This window comes from Miscanthus floridulus, chromosome 9 (genome assembly GCF_019320115.1).
Source record: "Miscanthus floridulus cultivar M001 chromosome 9, ASM1932011v1, whole genome shotgun sequence".
In the NCBI taxonomy this organism is placed as follows: domain Eukaryota; kingdom Viridiplantae; phylum Streptophyta; class Magnoliopsida; order Poales; family Poaceae; genus Miscanthus; species Miscanthus floridulus.
In genome coordinates this window covers 52,855,588-52,874,612 of record NC_089588.1, presented here as the reverse complement: position 1 = coordinate 52,874,612, position 19,025 = coordinate 52,855,588, and the positions used below count along the sequence as shown (strand labels likewise).

Sequence of the window (19,025 nt, the reverse complement as noted above, 5' to 3'; positions counted from 1 at the left end):
ATAGAGTATTACATTTATAGGTCAAACCTAGATAATTTTATATTTGCAACACACACCAACAGTTGAACGTTTTGTGTACATCAAGGTAGTACAAACAAGTGGAAATCCTTCAGGGGTTTAACGTGCTGGACATCTTGAGCTTCCTTGCCAAATAACTGTAATCTTGCAAAAACAACATCCTGATTGGACAATCATGGACGCAAGAATTAGTTTTCAATAACAACGGTAGTGTGGATTGTTTTTTTTTCTGAATCCAATTGTCAACGATCGAGCCCTGCAACTGGGCAGGCGTGTGCGCAACCCACGAGCTAATAATGAACTCACTGTTAGCACCTGTCCATCCCTGAGCTGGAACCTTCTTGTCCTGCCGTTGCTTACAGCGTTTTCCAACTTTGTCCTTCCTAGTAGTTGCTCTCCATGAGGTCTTCTCGACCCGAAGGTACGCGCTTCCATGCTTGGACTTCCACGACATCTGATATGAGGTAGCTTCCAGATTCCTACTAAGGCAATCTACTGCTTTTGGCATCGTGATCTCGCCCAGCTGTTCAAAGGAAATGTTTGCATACATGGCACAATGTTTGGCTTCATCGTTGATTATCTCTGACACTGAACCCCCAACAGTAGGTGACAAATCTTCAAAAGAGGCATGAGGTGAGAGGTGTGCTCCAAGTTTCAGATATGGAAAGTCTCTCGTGGGGCTTGTTTGGCTTTCGCCATCGATGACTACGCTCTGCCTATTGGTCCCAACTGACAGTGCAACATGTCCTAGCAAATACACTTGGATAACTGGTTCCATGTATATATCACATGTCAATGATTTTGAAGAGGAGCTCTGGGCATGGGGATGGTCTTGTTGTTGACAACAAAATGGGTTTGGTCGAAACCATTTAGAATACATGGTGTAAAGACTGTTCTGTTGATCATCACAGCCATAAACTGAATAAGCATCAAACACCCAACACAAGTCTTGCGTTGGCATCTGGGTCAGCTTTGTCTTTACAGTCTCGGCTGTGAAGCTCAAGTATGGTTTGAACAGCTGCAGGCATCTGACTACAACCCCAACTATGTCAGTACTCTCAGAGAGATGTAAGCTGAGGGCAAGAAGGAAATTATTCTCTGGCACATTGCCATCTTCAAGTAAGAATACCAAGCACGCCACCATCCCATGGTTGGGTAGACTAAAGGGCTGTAGAGTAAGTGAGAGATGTTGGCCCCCACGAACAAAGCAATCCTTTGTTCCTTTGCCAGCGAGAAGATGGCGTATAAGAGGCACAGAAAACATGTATCTGCATGGTGTGCCACCAAGCTCCACGTACCTCAAGAACTCGCTGGCACCATCAGCAAACCGCTCAAATCGCCGGACGGCAGTGGATCCTCTTAGCTTGTCGTCGCTACCGCTGCTAAACATTGATGAAACAAATGACATGGCAGTATGAGCGACCCTCTTAGGAAAGGAGGAGCTCTGTAGCCCTTGTTTCACTTCTTCCTCTTCTTGCAATCGCTGCCTGCACCGGCGCAAAGTGTGGTCGCACTCCTGTGTGGCACGCTTGAGCTTGCTCCTCCAGCGCCGCAGTAGTGGCGGACTAGTGATGTTCCACTTGTTGGATGCCTCAAGGGCAGCTTCTAGCTTGATGTGCGCCATCTCCATCCTCTCTATGTGCTCCTTTGCATCTGACTTCTCTGCATAACCCTCTTTGATTCTTGATAAGACTTCATTAACAGCCTCCTGGGCCACCGCAGAACCGACCATCTCTGCTGCCATTAAGACTGATCAAAGCAACCTGTAGAATCGGTTGTCCTGCATGCACGGAAAGAAAGCAAAATATTGCATACATATATGAGTCAGATTGTCCCTGTTCATCAGTCTAAAATCTATGATTGATCCTGTAAACTGCAAGTGCAGAGAGCAATCAAAACCTGGCGTGGTTGCACACTTGCACTAGCTGTAGGGTCTCAGAAAGTTGACACCACAGCAACTCAGAAACAAGAGTTGGGGAATCTATCCTGCCCAGCCGGCCAGTTGTGACCATACATATTGAGAGGTACTACATTTACGAGAGGGACATCGTGGAAATTTATCAAGATTGATAACAACACAGGAGGACTTTGAATATAGGGAAAAGACAATTACGAGACCTTCTCACAACTTGCTCGAAACCTTCTCAATTTTTACCACAGCCTCCACATGCGATAACACGACGCCTCGACAAGTTTCGTGATTTTCGGACTTCGTTTGTATTTTATATAATTTAAAATCACATTTCTGGCAAGTATCTCAACATATTACGTCAATGAGATGCTCGAGATTTCATGTGAGTTCCTGGATACGGCCTAAACATACCCTAAATGTCATGAGTATCAATTTTTGGATGACCAAAGTTCATTATTCCATTAACCTGCAGTTCAAATTTAAAATATCCTGAAAAATTCGACGAAACTAAATAAACTAATGAAATATATAAAAAAAGTCAAAATTGCCCCCAAATTTTAAAATAGAGTTTGAAATACTGTCACAAGGCCCCAGAAAAAAATTTGGGCCCAAAATCAAAAAAAATTTGCCGAGTGCCATGGGGGGCACTCAGCAAAGTTGAAATAAAAAAAAACTAGGCACTAAAAGCCCACCGGCCCAACCCCCGCGCGGCCCAACCCTAAGTCACGCCCCCGGCCCCCGCCCGCTCCCCCGCGACCACCCAGCCGCCACCGTGCCCACCCCCGCCGCTGCCGCGCCCTCGCCGGCGAATCGCCGCCGTCGGCGAGCCCCGCCCTCGCGCCCGCATGCGGCCACGCCCACCGCCAGCCGCCCCCGTGCCCGCGCCCTCCGCCGGCCTCGCCCGCGACTGTGCCTGTCGCCGGTCGCACCCCGCCTCGGCAGCTCCCCGCGGCCCGGCCCCCCTCGCCTCGTCCACCCAGAGGTGGCTGGCTGGTGTCGGCTGGCCATTTCCAGCAGCGGCGGCTGTGTCCCGGCCGTCCCTTCCCTGGCCACACCACCCGTAGGAGCAGGGGAGGTAGGAGGAGCAGGGGAGGAGGGAGAGAAGGGAAGGGGAGAAGAGGAGGAAGAGAAGAGGAGGAAGAAGGGAGAAGGGAGGAGGAAGAAAGAAGAAGGAAGAAGGAAGGGAGGAGAGGAGAAGGGAGGAGGAAGAAGGAGAAGGGAGGTGGAGAGGAGAAGGGAGGAGGAAGAAGGGAGGAGGAGCCCCGGCCGCTGTCCATGCCTCGTTAGCGGCGGTGCCATGCCCTCGGCGCCCCGCTCCTGACTCCGCTCACCGTCGATGAGCACACTAGGTTCGCCCTTCCCTTTCTATTCAAATCGTGCAATGGATGTCGGCCATCGAGCCCTTGTTAGTAGTAATAGTTGTTGTATGTGGTTTTCGGCCATCGAGCCGTTGTTTGTGGATGTTGGCCTTCGTGCCGATCTTTTTTGTAGGTTTTTGAAACCTCCCCGTGCAGGGGAGGTTTTGCCGAAATTTTCAATTGTCACTAATGTATTGCCTTTTTATGCAGGAGGAGGTCTCGGCGGAGGGACCTCGGTGACCCCGATTGTCTTCGTCAGCGTTGCGGGTCTGCCTGCACTGCGTCGCGGCGCCACTACACCGACTCGCCATAGCCCCGCTAGCCTGACCTCACTGGCACCCTAGGTATAACCCCTCTATCCGTATCATGGTCTTAGGTCGCTGATCCCAGTTAGGCATCTCCCGTCCGAAAGAGATACGGTCGGAGTTATGTAGGTCTTTGCATATCTGCGAGCGTTTCTGTTTTGGATTGTCCACATTTTTTGGACAGCCCACGGATGCGTAGATGGGTTAGTTTCCATGGTCCACTCCAGTCCGAGACGGTGTTTTGGCATCACCCCCTGTTGTTCTCCGGATACACACTCTCCCTTGTAGGACGTGTATCGGGAGAACAGCGGGGAGGTGCTGCCGAAATTCCGTCTCGGATAGGAGCGGAGCATGGAAACTAACCTTATCTATGGATCCACGGGTGGGATTAGGACTTATCCTCACCTATCGGAGTTTGGGGCATGGGTTGTGTCCCACATGGGCCCGGTGAAATCCGGTGTCGTCTTCAACCCGAATGCCACCGCCTAGGCTTACTCTGACCCGAGCGTCCACGCTAAGGTCAGAGACTACGCGGAGGCGGTTAAGGTGCTCCGTGGCTCAGATCACAATCTGAGCACTGAGCCCCTTGAGACAGAGGTGATCATGAGGCTGGGCAAGGCAGGAAGCACGGGCGGTTGTGGATTGCAGACGGCGCCGACTCCTCGAGCTCTGCACCCTCTCTCTCCGACGTGAGGGCACAGAGCACGGCTAGAAGCCTTCCCATACGTGCACGGCCTACTCCAACATTGTCGCAGGTCGATGAACTTCAGGTAATTCTGGTTTCACTCGTTGTACATTGAACGTTACACACATTGATCAGATTTGCAATACTGAAACATGTGATTGAAACACTGCAGCCCGAGCTAGCAGAGATAAGAGAGATGCAAGCGCACCTGACCGCAGAGCTGGAGGCCACGAAGAAGCAGATGGCGGACATGTATCAGATCATGCAAACCATTGGGCAAGCATCGGGTGTCCAAGTGCAGTTGCTAGCTCCAGCTCCGGTTCGACACTTCACTCCTATGAGTATGAAAGTTTAATGCGTTCGTGCCGTTGGGATTGTCGGCCTTCGTGCCGTTGTGATTTTCGGCCTTCGTGCCGTTGGGATTGTCGGCCTTCGTGCCGTTGGGATTGTCGGCCTTCGTGCCGTTGGGATTGTCGGCCTTCGTGCCGTTGTTTCTTGTAGGTTGGAAACCTCCCCGTGCAGGGGAGGTGCTGCCGAAATTTTCAATTTTGAGTCTAACACATGCGATCTCTTCTCTTTTGTGCAGCCTCCGTCGGCGGGTTCAAACAATCCCGCTACCGTGTCACCGGCGGCTGATCGCGTCAACCCTTCGCTGCAGTCCGGTCCATCACCGCAGTCCGGGGGGCCACACCTGCAGTCTTCGTCGCCGCAGTAGGGATGTTGAACTTGTAATAATAAACTTGTGATGTTGAACTTTGGTGCATTTGTGATGGATTTTCGATGGATTTATTAAATATGTGTGTGCTTGTGATATATAATGCATGTTGGTGATATAGATGTGATGATTGATGTTTGTGTGTGTGTATATATATATATATATTGTCTGTTACAATGGAATGTAAAAAAAATTGCAATTCTCGGTGTCTTTGCCGAGTGCCATGGGCAAGGCACTCGGCAAAGATTTTTCAAAAAAAATATAAAATTTTTTTGCCGAGTGCCTTGCCGCGGCACTGGGCAAAGTATTTTTTTTAAAAAAATTAGAAATTCTTTGCCGAGTGCCTAAACAGGGGCACTCGGCAAAGAAATTATTAAAAAAAACTTTGCCGAGTGCCTGGGCAGGGGCACTCGGCAAAGTACTTTTTTTTATAAAAAAAACTTTGTCGAGTGCCTGGGCTGGGGCACTTGGCAAAGTAATTTAAAAAAAAAATTGCCAAGTGCTGGGTCAGGCACTCAGCAAAATAATCGTTAACGGCCGACGCCGCAACGGCCGAAAATATTTTGCCGAGTGCCGCCCCAAGCACTCGGCAAATTTTTTTTATTTTACCGAGTGCCCGGATAAAAAGCACTCGGTAAAGACTCTTTGCCGAGAAAAATTTTGCCGAGCGGACTTTGCCAAGTACTATACTCGGCAAAGCCTTTGCCGAGTGCAAAGGGCTCTTTACCGAGTGTAAAAACACTCGGCAAAGCCGCGGCCTCCAGTAGTGCTCCGTTGCTTACAACATTTTCCAACTTTGTCTTTCCTAGTGGATTCTCTCCGGGAGGTCTTCTCGACCAGAATGAAGGCACTGCCATGCTTGGACTTCCACATCATCTGATACCTAATTTATCTGTGCCTAGGCTATAACTTAGTATTCCTCAAGCTTTAAGTTTATTGGCCAGAACATCTCATCCTAAAACTTAAAACTTGTAGGTTGCAAAAGCATGATCATTTTCTAAGTTGTTGCAAGTTATAATATGCAAATAGAACATGCTATGACTTTGTTCTAAGAGAAACTTGACATCTGGAGTTTTTATTTTAAAAATACTAAAATCAAAAGTTCCTCAATGATTATGAATTCCTACCACGACCATATGACATGATTCAAATTTAAAACCTTAGTCATATGCTGCTTATATTAACATTGAGTTTTGTCAAATTGTTGTGACCCTTGTAGAGATTCTAGTCATGCACCCATGATCAAGATTCACAAACACCCACAAATAAAATGCCAACTCTTACACTAAGAGTTACGCAAAAATATGTTTTTTCCGTCCACCAAATAAAAACTCTATTCATTTGTCATGATTTGTTCTCTCTAAAGTTTTCATATGCCAAAACAAAGTACGGGGCTATGCTAAAAAGAGAGAGAGAGACATGAAGCTCTCAAAATAGCAAAAGAAAAGGAAAAAAATAGAACACACGAAGGTTCCAAAATGTTGAACAGATAAAGATAGCCCATACTTCTAAAGCAATTATCAAAAGAGAGAAAGTCCTTATCAAAGGAGTACCAAAAATATTAGGATTAGGAAAATATTCCACACACTTGCACATCTTGATCAAAGTGTATGACTTGCATCTCCTTGGATCCGGTTTTTGACTTAGCAATATATGTAATGTAAGTATGCCTCTCATTCATACCTACCTAAAACTCCACTCAAAGCCTTTTAGAGATAGATGAAAAGAAGACAAAACAATCAAATGCCTTGGTGAGGATCATACACATTGAGCAATCGAGTGAATCATTTGAGGAACTTATGTTTTATTTTGCAAAACTCATAAAATCTTTGGATAGAAGGTTGATCAAAGAATAAATGATTTGTAATTCTGTTAAAACCGTTCTATCTTGCAACCTATGACTTGGAAAAGCAATAAGCCCCACAGGAATTAAGTTAAAAGGGTGGATAGAATGCCAAACTTATTTAAATTAAGGAAGAATACTTTGTTATAGACATGACACTTGTGAATTATATTTGGCATTATAGCAACTCCTGATCAACAACCAATAACTTAACTATTTGCTCCGAACGAAGAAAGGTAAAGCATGGGGAAGCTTGTTGGCGGTCCTTACTGATTAAATCCGACCACCAATTAAGACACAAAAAGAGAAGAAATAAGCAATCTTAAACATATCTGCATTTACTATTAACCAAGTTCCATATCTATTTGGAGAACATTATTTTACAGGTCACAAACACAAATACAAGGAATAATTCATCGAAAGACACATTTCGACGCTGATTTGCGCAAAGGAACAAGGGAGACGCCCATCAACTTAGTGCAAACCAGGCAAAGCACCACCGGGCTCTAATCCAGGTCTAGCCCAGAGCCTGCCATGCGAAGGCGGTGGCGAGGCGGCTTAGTCACGGGGTGGCTAACCCCTAGGGGTGGGTGACCCCCTACTGACGCTGCTCAGCCACCCCTTCGATAGGCGATGGCATGACTCCATGCTATGGCGGTGGGAGCTAGTCCTCATGCCAGGAATAGCCTCTAGCACTACCTAGCTCTGTGTATAAATAGAGGGGTACCCCTCCCTCTACAACACACACTCAACTTGAGCATCACCTCACACACCTCACTCACTCTTGTAGCTTTTCCTTTTTAGTAGTAACTTTAGAGCAAGGCAAAGATACCTTGGAGAGCTTGGCTCCTTGGAAGAAGAGACCTTTGGGTATGTATAGAGATATAAGTTCTTCCAAAATCATGCTCTCATCTTACATTTATAGTCATACTTATGAACTAGAGTATAGTTATTGTATTATAATCTTGATATATGAACTAGTCTATAGTTTGTGTGTCATGAAAGTAGCACACTTAACTTTATGCTTAACTACTCATATAACTTATATAATCGGGAGGCCAAAAAAACTTATATAATCAGAATTAGAGCTAAGTTGAGGTAGCGGTTCATCGTGCCATCAGGTGTGCCCAAGTCCTTTACCTGTCGATCCGTAGGGTCGGGGACCCGAGGGGATTTGGGTAGTTTCTATATACACAAGCGTGGTGCTTGGGTATGGAGAGATAGGTGAATGCATTGTCCCTTTCCACGGTTGAGGGGTAGGCCATAGGTGGTGACAGCCTTGTCTGTCCCTTGTAATCCCCCAAGTTCGACTGGGGTGTAGGAGTCTAAATTGTCACATGAGGATGTTGGCAGACTGGTGGCCTCCTGACCTGCTTCACACTTAACCCTAATACAAATTATGTAACTTGTATGATTATTAACTAATCTTTGTATGACTATACTAGACCATTGCCTGCTCGACCTTAGGATTATTTTTTATTCCTTCTTTTCTATTTTATTCTTTGAGGAATGCCAAGTGTGTGTCCACTATCTTGAAATCACCGTTCTTACCCCTGTTATAAACTTTGGTGCACTTGTAAGCATTATTATTCAAGTTCATATCCATACAAGACTCTTAATCAAATGCCTTCCTTTGGGAAAAATTTAAATAACGATACCCTAAATACTTCTGGGTGAAATGCTACAATGACAGCTCCGTGCACTTATGGATAAATATCTAAAATTGTTAAGGAACTATCAAGGCTATTACTTAGTGGCATTGCTAATTATTAGTGACGACACTAAAAAATACCAATAAGCACTTCTAACACAATTGCTTGGGATACAAACCTTGTAGCTACGCTAAGAAGTGTCAACACTAACCTCCTGCTAACCTTTCTCAAGGATGACCACTGCAGAAGGCCCCCAAGCAAGGTGAGGATGGGATAAACAGAGCAAGAGGACCGGGCGAGGGATCAGCAAGGCGCTAATGGAATGGCCCTGACTACCGTGTTACCAGCTATGTCATCTTTCCCTTCTCTTGTGTCCATTCTATTTTCTTTGTAGGTACCTGCCTATTTCCTGATCCTTCATTGGATCAAGCCACCCCACCGCACGATGGTCCAGGGGCCCCTCCAGAAGGGGCATCACCGTGGGTTTTAAGGCTGGCCCACCGGGCTTCAAGGCCGCCCAAAGCACCTAAAGTGTGAGGGATGCTCGAGAGATGAGCCCACGCGGCTGTAGCCTGGACACCCAGAAGTGTCTCGACTGTCTAGACGAGCAATGTCAGAGTACCAATTCTGAGCCACTCGTGGTGACCCATCGAGGGAGGAAGCGAGCCCCTGACTGCACATAGACATGCTCAAGAACTATACAAGTGGCTCGATTGGGAAGCCAAGGATTTCCCCTCTAGGGGACATGACTGGGGCAAAGAATGACCGTAAACCCGGGGTTCTCATGGACATACCCACTAGTAGCACGGGCGTGGTGATCTTGGCCAATGAGGCCATCATCATAACAGCCCATCCCAATGAGGGACTAAGTCTCTGAGCACCACTCAAGAGCAATGGGATTACAAACAAAAGTAATTTTATTTCATTAATTGGGAACGACCCAATTACAATATATGGTGGCAAAAAACATTGGGAAGATGCAGGGTGCCGACGTCGTGGTAGGGCGCCAGAGAAGGCCCACTAGCGACTGGCCATGCAAGTGACCCAACCTCCCCTAGAGGGATGACCTTCATTAAGACTGAAGGGGGAGGTCAGGATCCCTAGGCCCCAGGAGCTCAGTGAGCCACCCGAGGGAGGCAGAGATCTCTTGGATGCAGCATGGAGACTGGCCTGATCTTAGCCACCTGAGCCCTTTGGAGAGCGCAACGTCTACCCCAACCACGTGCTCGGACAGATGACCAGGGGGTTGAGAGTAGCGATGCGGGGCTGAGCGCCTCCAAGCCTCATAGGTGCTTAGAAGCCTGCTGACGCCGCCTTGCTGCTCCTATGTGCGCGCCCTCACCGCCCCCACCGATGACGCCATGGGAGCAGCTCAAGAGGGCAGGTCAGCTATCACCCGTTCGCGCTACAATAGGCGAGCATCAATGCCCCCGCAGAAGGCCCTAGCGACATGACTCCCTCAATCCCAAGCTGTGGCTAGGGCCACGCTGGAGTCCTTCCACCCTCAAAGAAGCAATCGTCTGGCACAACAAGACAGGCTCACCCAGAGGGAAGCATCGCACTTCATCATCTCCATCACCGCCGAAGAAGATGGATCTGAGAAGAAGAAGAGAAGGGGCCGAAGGAAGGCATTGAAGATGATGCATCCCCTAGGGCTCCCCTTTATAGCATAGACGATGCACTGTGAGTGGCTCTAGGCCCTCTGATCAGCCATCAATGGCCTAAAGGGGCCCTAGAGAATTGGCCGAGCGTCTCCTCAATCCCCGTAGCACATCTCTAGGCGGTTGCATGATGATGGTCATGCAATAAAGGCAGAGTTAGGGAACTGCTGACAATGAGTCAAGTCCCTGCTCCACTTTCCACCATGCACGCCACCCACTCCGCGCACGCCTCCTCACAGGACTTGAGGGGATCCAACTCCCCTTGGGCCCACCGGCTATCATCGACGGCCTAGATCCATGTGCACCAAGTGCCATGGCTCCTCCTCCGCCAGATCTTCTCCATGTGGCCTTGACGTCCCATCTCCCAAATGAAGTAGGATGGCACAGGGGTGCACGCCATAACTCCTCCTCAAGGCACAATGGTCCAGACGCCATCAACCACCTGCGTAAGACATCAGTGGAAGGGACGTGCCCAAAAGCCATCACTCCCACTAATAGGGAGGCCCCACTATGACCTCGTGGGCTACGCCAGCTCCCCAGATGGAGTAACCTCACCCCCTGATCGATGGGCGCTCAAGTGGTGCACCCCTAAAACCAACCAACTCCCTAGAGTTGGGGTGGGAGCTGCTGAGCAGTGGGCCCAATGAGGGCCTCTGTCCAAGGCTCGTCGCGCTCCTCGCACCCCGATCTAAGGTCAGGCCTAGAAGGCCAGCTTGAGAGGATCGAGACCTGCTATCATAGCAATTAGAAGGGCATGGCACTCCAGATGATCAATTGGTCCTGAGCTAGAGCCTAGTTCACCGAGACCTCGCTCGAGTTGAAGTCCTATGCGACATAGGCTCATGAAAAGATCAGCACCATCATTGCTTGGCCCTGACAGCCAAGCAACGCCCATCACATCGAACAAGATGGCCCCAAGTAGGGCACAATGCCCTTGTCAGTGGAAGCCATCCCCGCCAAGGAGGGTTCAGTCACCAGAAGATTGAATTCAGCCCTTCTTCGCCTTCACACCAAGTAAGGCCAAAAAGGGCTCGGGGGCTTTTGATGAGATCCTAACATATGGGTATGTTAAGCCTCAGATCTAATGGTTCTCTAATGATGAAGACCCCTCGACCGACCCCTCTAGGATCACCTGGAGGCTTAGGGGCTATACCCATCGGGTACGCTCGCGTGCACCCTTTGAGACGAAACCCGGTCAAGCCTAACTCCACCATGACCTTTGCTTGGGGGCTCAGGGGCTTGCCCGAGCCCTAAGGCTCTCGATCTATGACAACACTTTGGCCTAGCCCTTGGCTTCTGCCCTGCCAATGACACCAACCGAGGCCCGGGCCCAAGAAGACACCCCCTAAGTCACCGAGGCTCGGGGGCTCCCTAGTGCTGCCCCTTGGCCATGGCATAGCCGGCCACTTTCCTGACAAGGTCACGCACGGGGTGTGACACAAGAAGGCAAAGCTTCCCTGTGGCCTCTAGGGGCTCAGAGGCCCCTGGGCCCGCCTAGTGGAGGCCGGTCCAAGCTAACATAGCCTAACATGTAGAGTGTCAGAACAGAGCAGCCGGATGATGCCCAAGGCTTCTTCGGCTCCACAACACCGCCATGGTCCACAACGCGTCGCTGCAAGGCTCTCCTAGACTCCAGCGCATGTAGACCATAGACTAGTTCCCCCAAACCACCATGTACCTGACCTATCTAGTTATATAAGGGATAAGGTCGTACCTAGGGTGACGATCATCAGAAGACAGATCATTCCACTCCATTCTATCCTTTGGCCTTGGCTCAGCACCAAGAGCAAGGCAACCCAGAGAGGGGCATTGAGAGTTCCTCCACTGCATCCCGTTGTCTTCCTCCTCTATGACAAGGGGAAAACTCTACCAGCGGTGAGGCAACCTTAGGATTAGCACCGAGTGAACCCATTGCCAAATCTCTCTACAACCCTGTTGTAAACCCCTGATTTTGGGTGCTTTTGAGTATAAGGATCACCAACTACTAGACGTAGGGCACCAATTGGCCTGAACCAAGATAAACTGTTGCGTCCTCTCTGTGATTCTTATGTTCTTTAGTCCACCCAAGCCATCGAAGACACGTACTCTGACATCAACTTGAATAACAATGCTTGCCACGGTTCTGACCCCATGACACCAACCCCTCGATCGATGAGCGCTCGGGCGGTGCACTCCCAAAAACCAACCAAATTCCCAAAGTAGGGGCAGTAGCCGCTGAGCTATAGGCCCAACGAGGGACCCTTACCTGAGCTCGACGTGCTCCCTATGCCCCAACCTATGGCCACAAAAGGTTAGCCTAAGAAGGCTAGCCCGAGAGGATCGAGGCCTGCTTACTGAAGCCCCCAAAAGGGTGTGGTGCACTAGGTGATCATGTGGCCCCGAGCCAGAGCCCAGACGCTCTCAATCACATGACCCACAACAGGCTCCGACCAAAAAGAAGGGTGCCCCAAGCCTAAAGTCAGTAACTCCTAGACGAGTTCACCGAACCTTAGCTCAGGGCGTAGACCTACATGACATAGGATCAAAAGAGTGGTCAGCACCGCTACTGCTTAGCCTCGTTAGTCGAGTACCTTGTCACACTAGGGAAAGAGCCCCACGTAGGTCATCGCACCCTCATCAGTGGAGGCCATCCTCGCCATGGCTAGTTCGGTCACCTGAAGATCGAATTCAGCCCTTCGTCGCCATCATGAACCAGGCTAGGTGAGGCCATAAAGGGCTCAGGGGCTCCTGATGAGATCCTAACATATGGATATGTTAAGCCTTAGATCTTTGGTTCCTGACTGAAGAGACCCCCAACCGATCCCTCTAGGATCACCTAGGGGCTCAGGGCCTATAGCCATCAGGTACGCTCACGTGCACCCTCAGACTAAGGAGCTTACCCATGGCTGAGCATGCCAAGGCCTTTGCTCAGGGCTCGGGGCTACCTTGAGCCTTAGGTTCTCGATTGGTAGGGAACCTAAGCCTAATCCTTGGCTCCTTCCTGGCCTATGATGCTAACCAAGTCTCGAGCACAAGAAGACACACCTCGAGTCATCGAGGCTCGGGGGCTCGATGCAGCACTTTGGGTGCGGCCTTGCTGGCCGCTCCCCCGACAGGGTCATGCATGGGGTGTGACACAAGAAGACAAGCTCTCCTCGGCCTCTAGGGGTTCGGGGGCTTCTAGGCCCGCACGTCAGCCGCTTGAGCCGACTGTTGACATTCCTTAGCATCACCTTAATACTAAGTTGTCATCCCTAGCAATGATGCCAGAAATGCGTTGGTTAGTAATTATTAATAACACTTGTAAACTCAGAGAAAATATATATATATATATATATTAAGTATCCGCAAGCGCACAGATTATGTACCATTGTAGCATTTTACCTGGGAGTATGCCTGGTATCGTTATTTATATTTTATCCACAGGGAGGAGCTATGGAGTTGTGTTGGCATAGAGATATTGACAAATATATATACTTATGATAAAACCACTCTCATGCTATGGCAGGGGTAAGTCAAATGATAAATAAATAATAAGTGTAAGGTAATAACGATATTCTAGAGATAGAAATAGAGACTCATAAAATGTAGTACGGCTGAGCAGGAGATGTGTTAAGAGCAAAAGATTCCTAAGTCATTCCTTATTTACTAATTCTTTTGCAATCCTTAAAAGGGAAGGTGGAGAACTAACATACGAAGGAGGGACTGCCAGGTGGGGACATAGGGCCGGCCAACTTACAAGTGGGGCTGGCTGGCCCCACATGTCAGTGCCTCGGCCTCCACTTCGATGTAGTGTCTTCCCGAGTCTTCTAGAACCTTCTGGAGTAGTTTTCGCCCTGGATAAGCGTGTTTTTATTTGACGATTTGATCCCTCTTGATAGTTTTCTGGATAAACCCTGCTGAAAACATAGATTGACCAAAACTTGTGGAAATTGTTAGTTTAAACCCCTAAATCTATGTTGGTGATCCTATTTATGCATTTATTCAAGTTAGGTTGATGGTTTTTGATGGATGATAACTACCGTCAACAAACTCCCTCAAGTTAAGCCTTTGCTCGTCCCTGAATAACGCTAATCTTAACAATGGATCGGGAGTTTAAGGATTTTGAAAACATTGATGCAACTCCTCAAAAGTACACATGCGTTCAATCAAAAAATCTCCTCTGGATTAGAATAAACTGATCTGACTTTCAAACTCACCCATATTACCTTCAACCATAGGGCTTTTGAGCTTTCACTTGGATCTTGAGCAATTGAAAGACAGAATGATCAAGTCAAGCACCATGTCTCAAGTTCTTTGTTCAACCATTGTTCTAGAGTTTTTGTAAGTTTTCAAAATAAAATTCAGAGATTCAATTGTATGACACTCTCTAGTCTCTCTTATATATGTGGTATCTATGGATCCTCGCTAAGGCAATAAATGATGATATGCCTTTATTTTCCTACAACTAAGGCTTATGTGGATCTCATAGGAATGGAAATTGCATGAAAGAGCATACTTGTAATACATATATTGTAAAGTCAAACCTTGGATCCAAAGAGAGTTGGGTCATACAATCAAATCAAGATGTGCATGTGTGTGGAATATGGTGGATATAAATATGGTGGCTAGCCTAATTCTACTATACTCCTTGGAAACATATCTCTCATTTGAACTTGGAATCATCTTTGCAAGAAAACATAGACTATCTTATTCATCTCATTTTAATTTGTTTAGGCAAGCATCTAAGCCCATTGTTTTCTCTCCTCTTTTTTTATGAATAACTTTTGCATAGCCCCATGCCTCTTTTCTATAATAAAATATTTGAGAGATAACAACAAGAACTTGGAGCATTTATGTGGTGGAAATCTATGAAGCATATTTTTGTGTTCACCCCTAGTGTAGGAGTAGAATATTTTTGGGTGGATCCAGATGGAAGGCATGTTTTTGCGCCTATCCCTAGTGTAGGAATAGTGCATATGTGGGTGGTGTGTACATGATCTTGATTTTAAGAGCATGACAAAACTCTCATAAGGCATCAACAAAACAAGTAGCATATAAGTAGAAATTTTTCCTAGCCTAGATATCATGTTTGGCTCTGGTAGAAATTCATGCTTTGTCATACCGTAGTATCACTTGGAGCAAGATAAATAGTAGCTCAGACCTTCTCATATCATATCCGTCAATTACCTAGATTTAGATCAAGCATTTGTTACCCACGAGTTTCAAGTTCAGAGCAAAATTTCATGTCAAATCAATTTCATCCAAAACTCGGGAGAATTCCAAGTTGAAAACTAGGTACTTGAAGGGAATTACAATAGAGCAACTATTCATCATTCTATCATGTGAGATCATCTTCAAGTTCTATTCATTTATTTGACTCTTAAAAACAAGAAACTAAGGCATACCTTGAGCAAATTAAACTTAAAGCAAACTTTGTACACACTAATATATATAGAAGATAAAGACAAACATGTATTTTTGTTTTCTTAGTTTTGCATTTTTTAATAACAATACAAATTCAAAAATTAAATAAACTAAAGAAAATAATAAAATACCAAAAAGAAAAACTTACTTAAAGTAATGGGGGCTCGTCCCCCAAGCTGGGTATTGCTGCAGTCTCTCAGAATGGCGGGTCGATGTTGAGACCCTAGAATAACTACTGCCAATTCTAATTCTCCTGCTCCTGGTGCAGCTGGATGGCGGCAAGGCATTGTCCTGCTTCTTCTTGCCACTGGGAATGTTGGTGCAGGGTGTTCTAGATCTCATGCTAGCTCTCCTTGATGGTAGTGAGCCTGGTGTCAAAGCGAGCATGTTCCATCTGCTGCTTATGATAACCCATGTGCGGCGGATGGTGGCCCATGTCTTGATCATGATAGCCCATGGGGTTGTCATGGAAGCCACAAGCAGAGAAGGACATATGTCCTCCCTAGTAGCCACTAGAGACCTCCACATATGGCTGCTAATGATAGTAATCAAAGTTGCCATCCTGCCATTGTGCACTTTAGCCTTGATGCCAGGAACTCTCTGAATGATGCGAAGGAGGCTACTCCCACCCAGCATGTTCAGGTTGGTGCATATGGGAAGATCTCGGCTAGTCCCAGCCTACATGCATAGGATGGTGCACCTAGGAAGGTCCTGCTTGATCAAATCATGTGTAGCCAGTGAAGGCTGGGCCCTCTAGAATGGGGTCGTCTCCACAGTATCGAGGCTACAGGTTGTGAGTGATCCTCATAGAGGCACTCCTGCGAGGTGCTTCCTCCTTTCTCTACAAATCAAACACAAACGAATCCATTGTATACAGACCGAGGTTCTGGTCTGGTAATGGGAACTCAGTTGTATAATCCACATACATCATGACAAGTTTCCCATCCTTACCCTTTTTAACATATGTGCATGATTAAAATAGTCATAATCAATATGCCAACGGGGAAAGTCGATGTTAATAACAGAAGCATTTTCTAGCTGACCCAAATTTTTAGCTATGCGGGTGACCAAAGAAGTGCACCCAACATCTCCCTTAAGACTAGGAATTTCTAACCATTGTGTCATCATGAATATTATGGGTGAGACCTTCTTTCTTTTGAACATGTCATAAAGCAGTTTTAGTTCATCATTCCTAACTGTGCATAAATCACTTCTAGGAAAAAGAGAAAATCCTAGCCATTTGGGCATGAATCGCAAAGTAGGATGGTGAATTTCATTGGTGCGAGGGCGGTAGCAAACAATTTCTTTTGAAATCTCCCTCCAAAATTTATTCCTATCAAAGTCTTGTATGGCGGAGTCTACATCAATTATGCACTAAGAGTGAAATCCAAAATGTTCACTAAAATTTTTCTAGGGAATAGAAAATTCTTTCTCGAAAAGTCTAAATGAAACTTCTGAATTGGTGGGATGCAGAGTGCAAAAAAATTCAGTAGTCAAAAGCTTACACCCTAGCTCATCGATTTCCCAAGCATCCTCCCATCCTACGGTCTTAAAATAAGTTTGAATTCATAGGTCATACCTGTGGCTTGTAGTAGGGTTGGATCATAGGCAGGAGTGAGGACAAAATCTTAGGTCTTCAGCTTCTTATAGATGTTCTTCTTCCTATCTCCCCAAAGCTTGAGCTGCTTCTCTTGCAAAAGAACATTCCTCTCCACGGGGGCTGATCGGGACGGTGCTCCAACAGTGGGAGACAGAGGATTGACCTCCATGTCAGTGCTTGCTCGAGATGAAGAACTTCTTGTTGAACGGAACGATATCGCCTACTTGAGCTTGCCGACGATCTTACTCATTTTCTTTTCGGCAAGGGTTCGGAATTTTAAGTCCACCGAATCAGACTTCTCCATTCGGGTTTATTCTTTAGGTGCGTCAGTAGGTCCCGAACATGGAGACCTTGATACTTGCTTCTCATGCCACTATAGATTGGAGCATTGTTTTGATCTTGGCTTGAAAGCGAACCGCTCTTCCTTTCCATTAATATGAAATTTAATTTCTCTGGCTCCGACATCAATGTGAGCATTTGTAGTACTCAGGATGGGTCTCCCAAGTATGAGCGGTGTCTTCATGTCTTCCTGCATGTCAAGTACTACAAAATCTATAGGAACAAAGAAATTTTGTATTTTTATTGGAATATTCTCAGCGATTCTTGCAGGATAGCGGACCGATTAGTCGGCCAGTTGCAAACACATCGATGTTGATGTGAGTGTTGAGTAGTTGAGCTTATCGAAGACCTTTTTGGGCATGACACTAACACTTGCTCCAAGATCGTATAATGCATTCTCAAAGTTCTAGCTTCCGATCGAACAATCGATAGTGGGACATCCTAGATCCTTCTTCTTGATAGGTGAAGTGTTTAGGATGGCCACACTACACTCCTTCGTTAACTTAATTACCTTAGTGGAAGGCAGTGACCTTTTGTTGTTGAGGATGTCTCTGAGATACTTCGCATAGGTAGGTACCTGTATGGCATCTAGCAACAGAATATTGATATATAACTTTTGAATTACCTCTATGAACTTACCAAACTATTCATCCATTTTGGCTTTCCGATTTCTATGTGGAAATGGTAGGAGGGTCATGTTATGAAAATCTTGTTTTAACTCTTGCTCTTGTGGCCCAACTTCTTCAACTTTATCGGTTCTCTTCTCCTCTTCCTGCACTACCACTGGTGTCTTACCTGTCCTTGTCAGATATGGTGGATCACTAGTAGACTTGCCACCTCTTGTGGTTATGGCATTTACCATCTCAAGGTTAGTGGCAAAATGCAGAGCAGCAGCCAATTGGGTAATTGTGATTCTATCTTTTTATTATAGCTAAGTTGGTCTTTTATAGCATAAGAAAAACTATCCATTTTAGTATTTATGTTTTCTAGGATCTTATCATTAAAAGCAAGCTTCTTAGAAATATTCTCATTAATCCTAGCTTGTTCTAAGATTTAGTTTCTCAAGGATGGCTGTTTAGAATTAGAACAATTATAGTAACTACCTAGGTACTTACCTTAGTAATTTAACTATTGTTGTTGATTCCATCCTTGTCTCTGTTGTTGTGGAGCAGAATTATTGATGACGATATTTGCACCCTCTTGATATTCAGGAAATTCAACCCCCAAATATTCTCCACAGGTATTTTGAGCATTGAATGCATCTTGAATGGCCTGACAATCTTTCTTGTAATTGGCTCGCTGTTCAAGCCAATTCAACAAGATGTACATCTTGGTTGACAGTGCGCACACCACTTTTGGTACTTCTTCGCTCTTATTGCATGATTGAATATTGCATTGAGACCAGCCTTGATTAGAGGCTATCTTTTCCATAAGAGTTTTAGCTTTTCCAAGGGTGAGTGACATAAATGATCCTCCAGCAGTTGCATCCAGTTGTTCGTGAGCTTTCTAAGTTAATCCATGATAAAAGCCTTGCATGAGCAACCAATCTTCC

General features: G+C 46.4%; 1 protein-coding gene across 1 annotated transcript; it reads right to left on the bottom strand.

Moving 5' to 3' along the window:
* Positions 1-2,008, bottom strand: LOC136481924 (uncharacterized). The gene is made up of 2 exons (XM_066479202.1): positions 1,918-2,008; positions 1-1,798 (listed from the first exon to the last, which is right to left on the bottom strand). Exon 2 carries the CDS (start codon positions 1,760-1,762, stop codon positions 110-112), a length of 1,653 nt encoding a protein of 550 aa, XP_066335299.1. The 5' UTR covers positions 1,763-1,798; positions 1,918-2,008; the 3' UTR covers positions 1-109.
* Positions 2,009-19,025: the final 17,017 nt, after the last annotated feature.

Excerpts from the sequence above, each read along its gene's own strand:
- LOC136481924 (XM_066479202.1), bottom strand. The coding sequence starts at position 1,762 with ATGGCAGCAGAGATGGTCGGTTCTGCGGTGGCCCAGGAGGCTGTTAAT.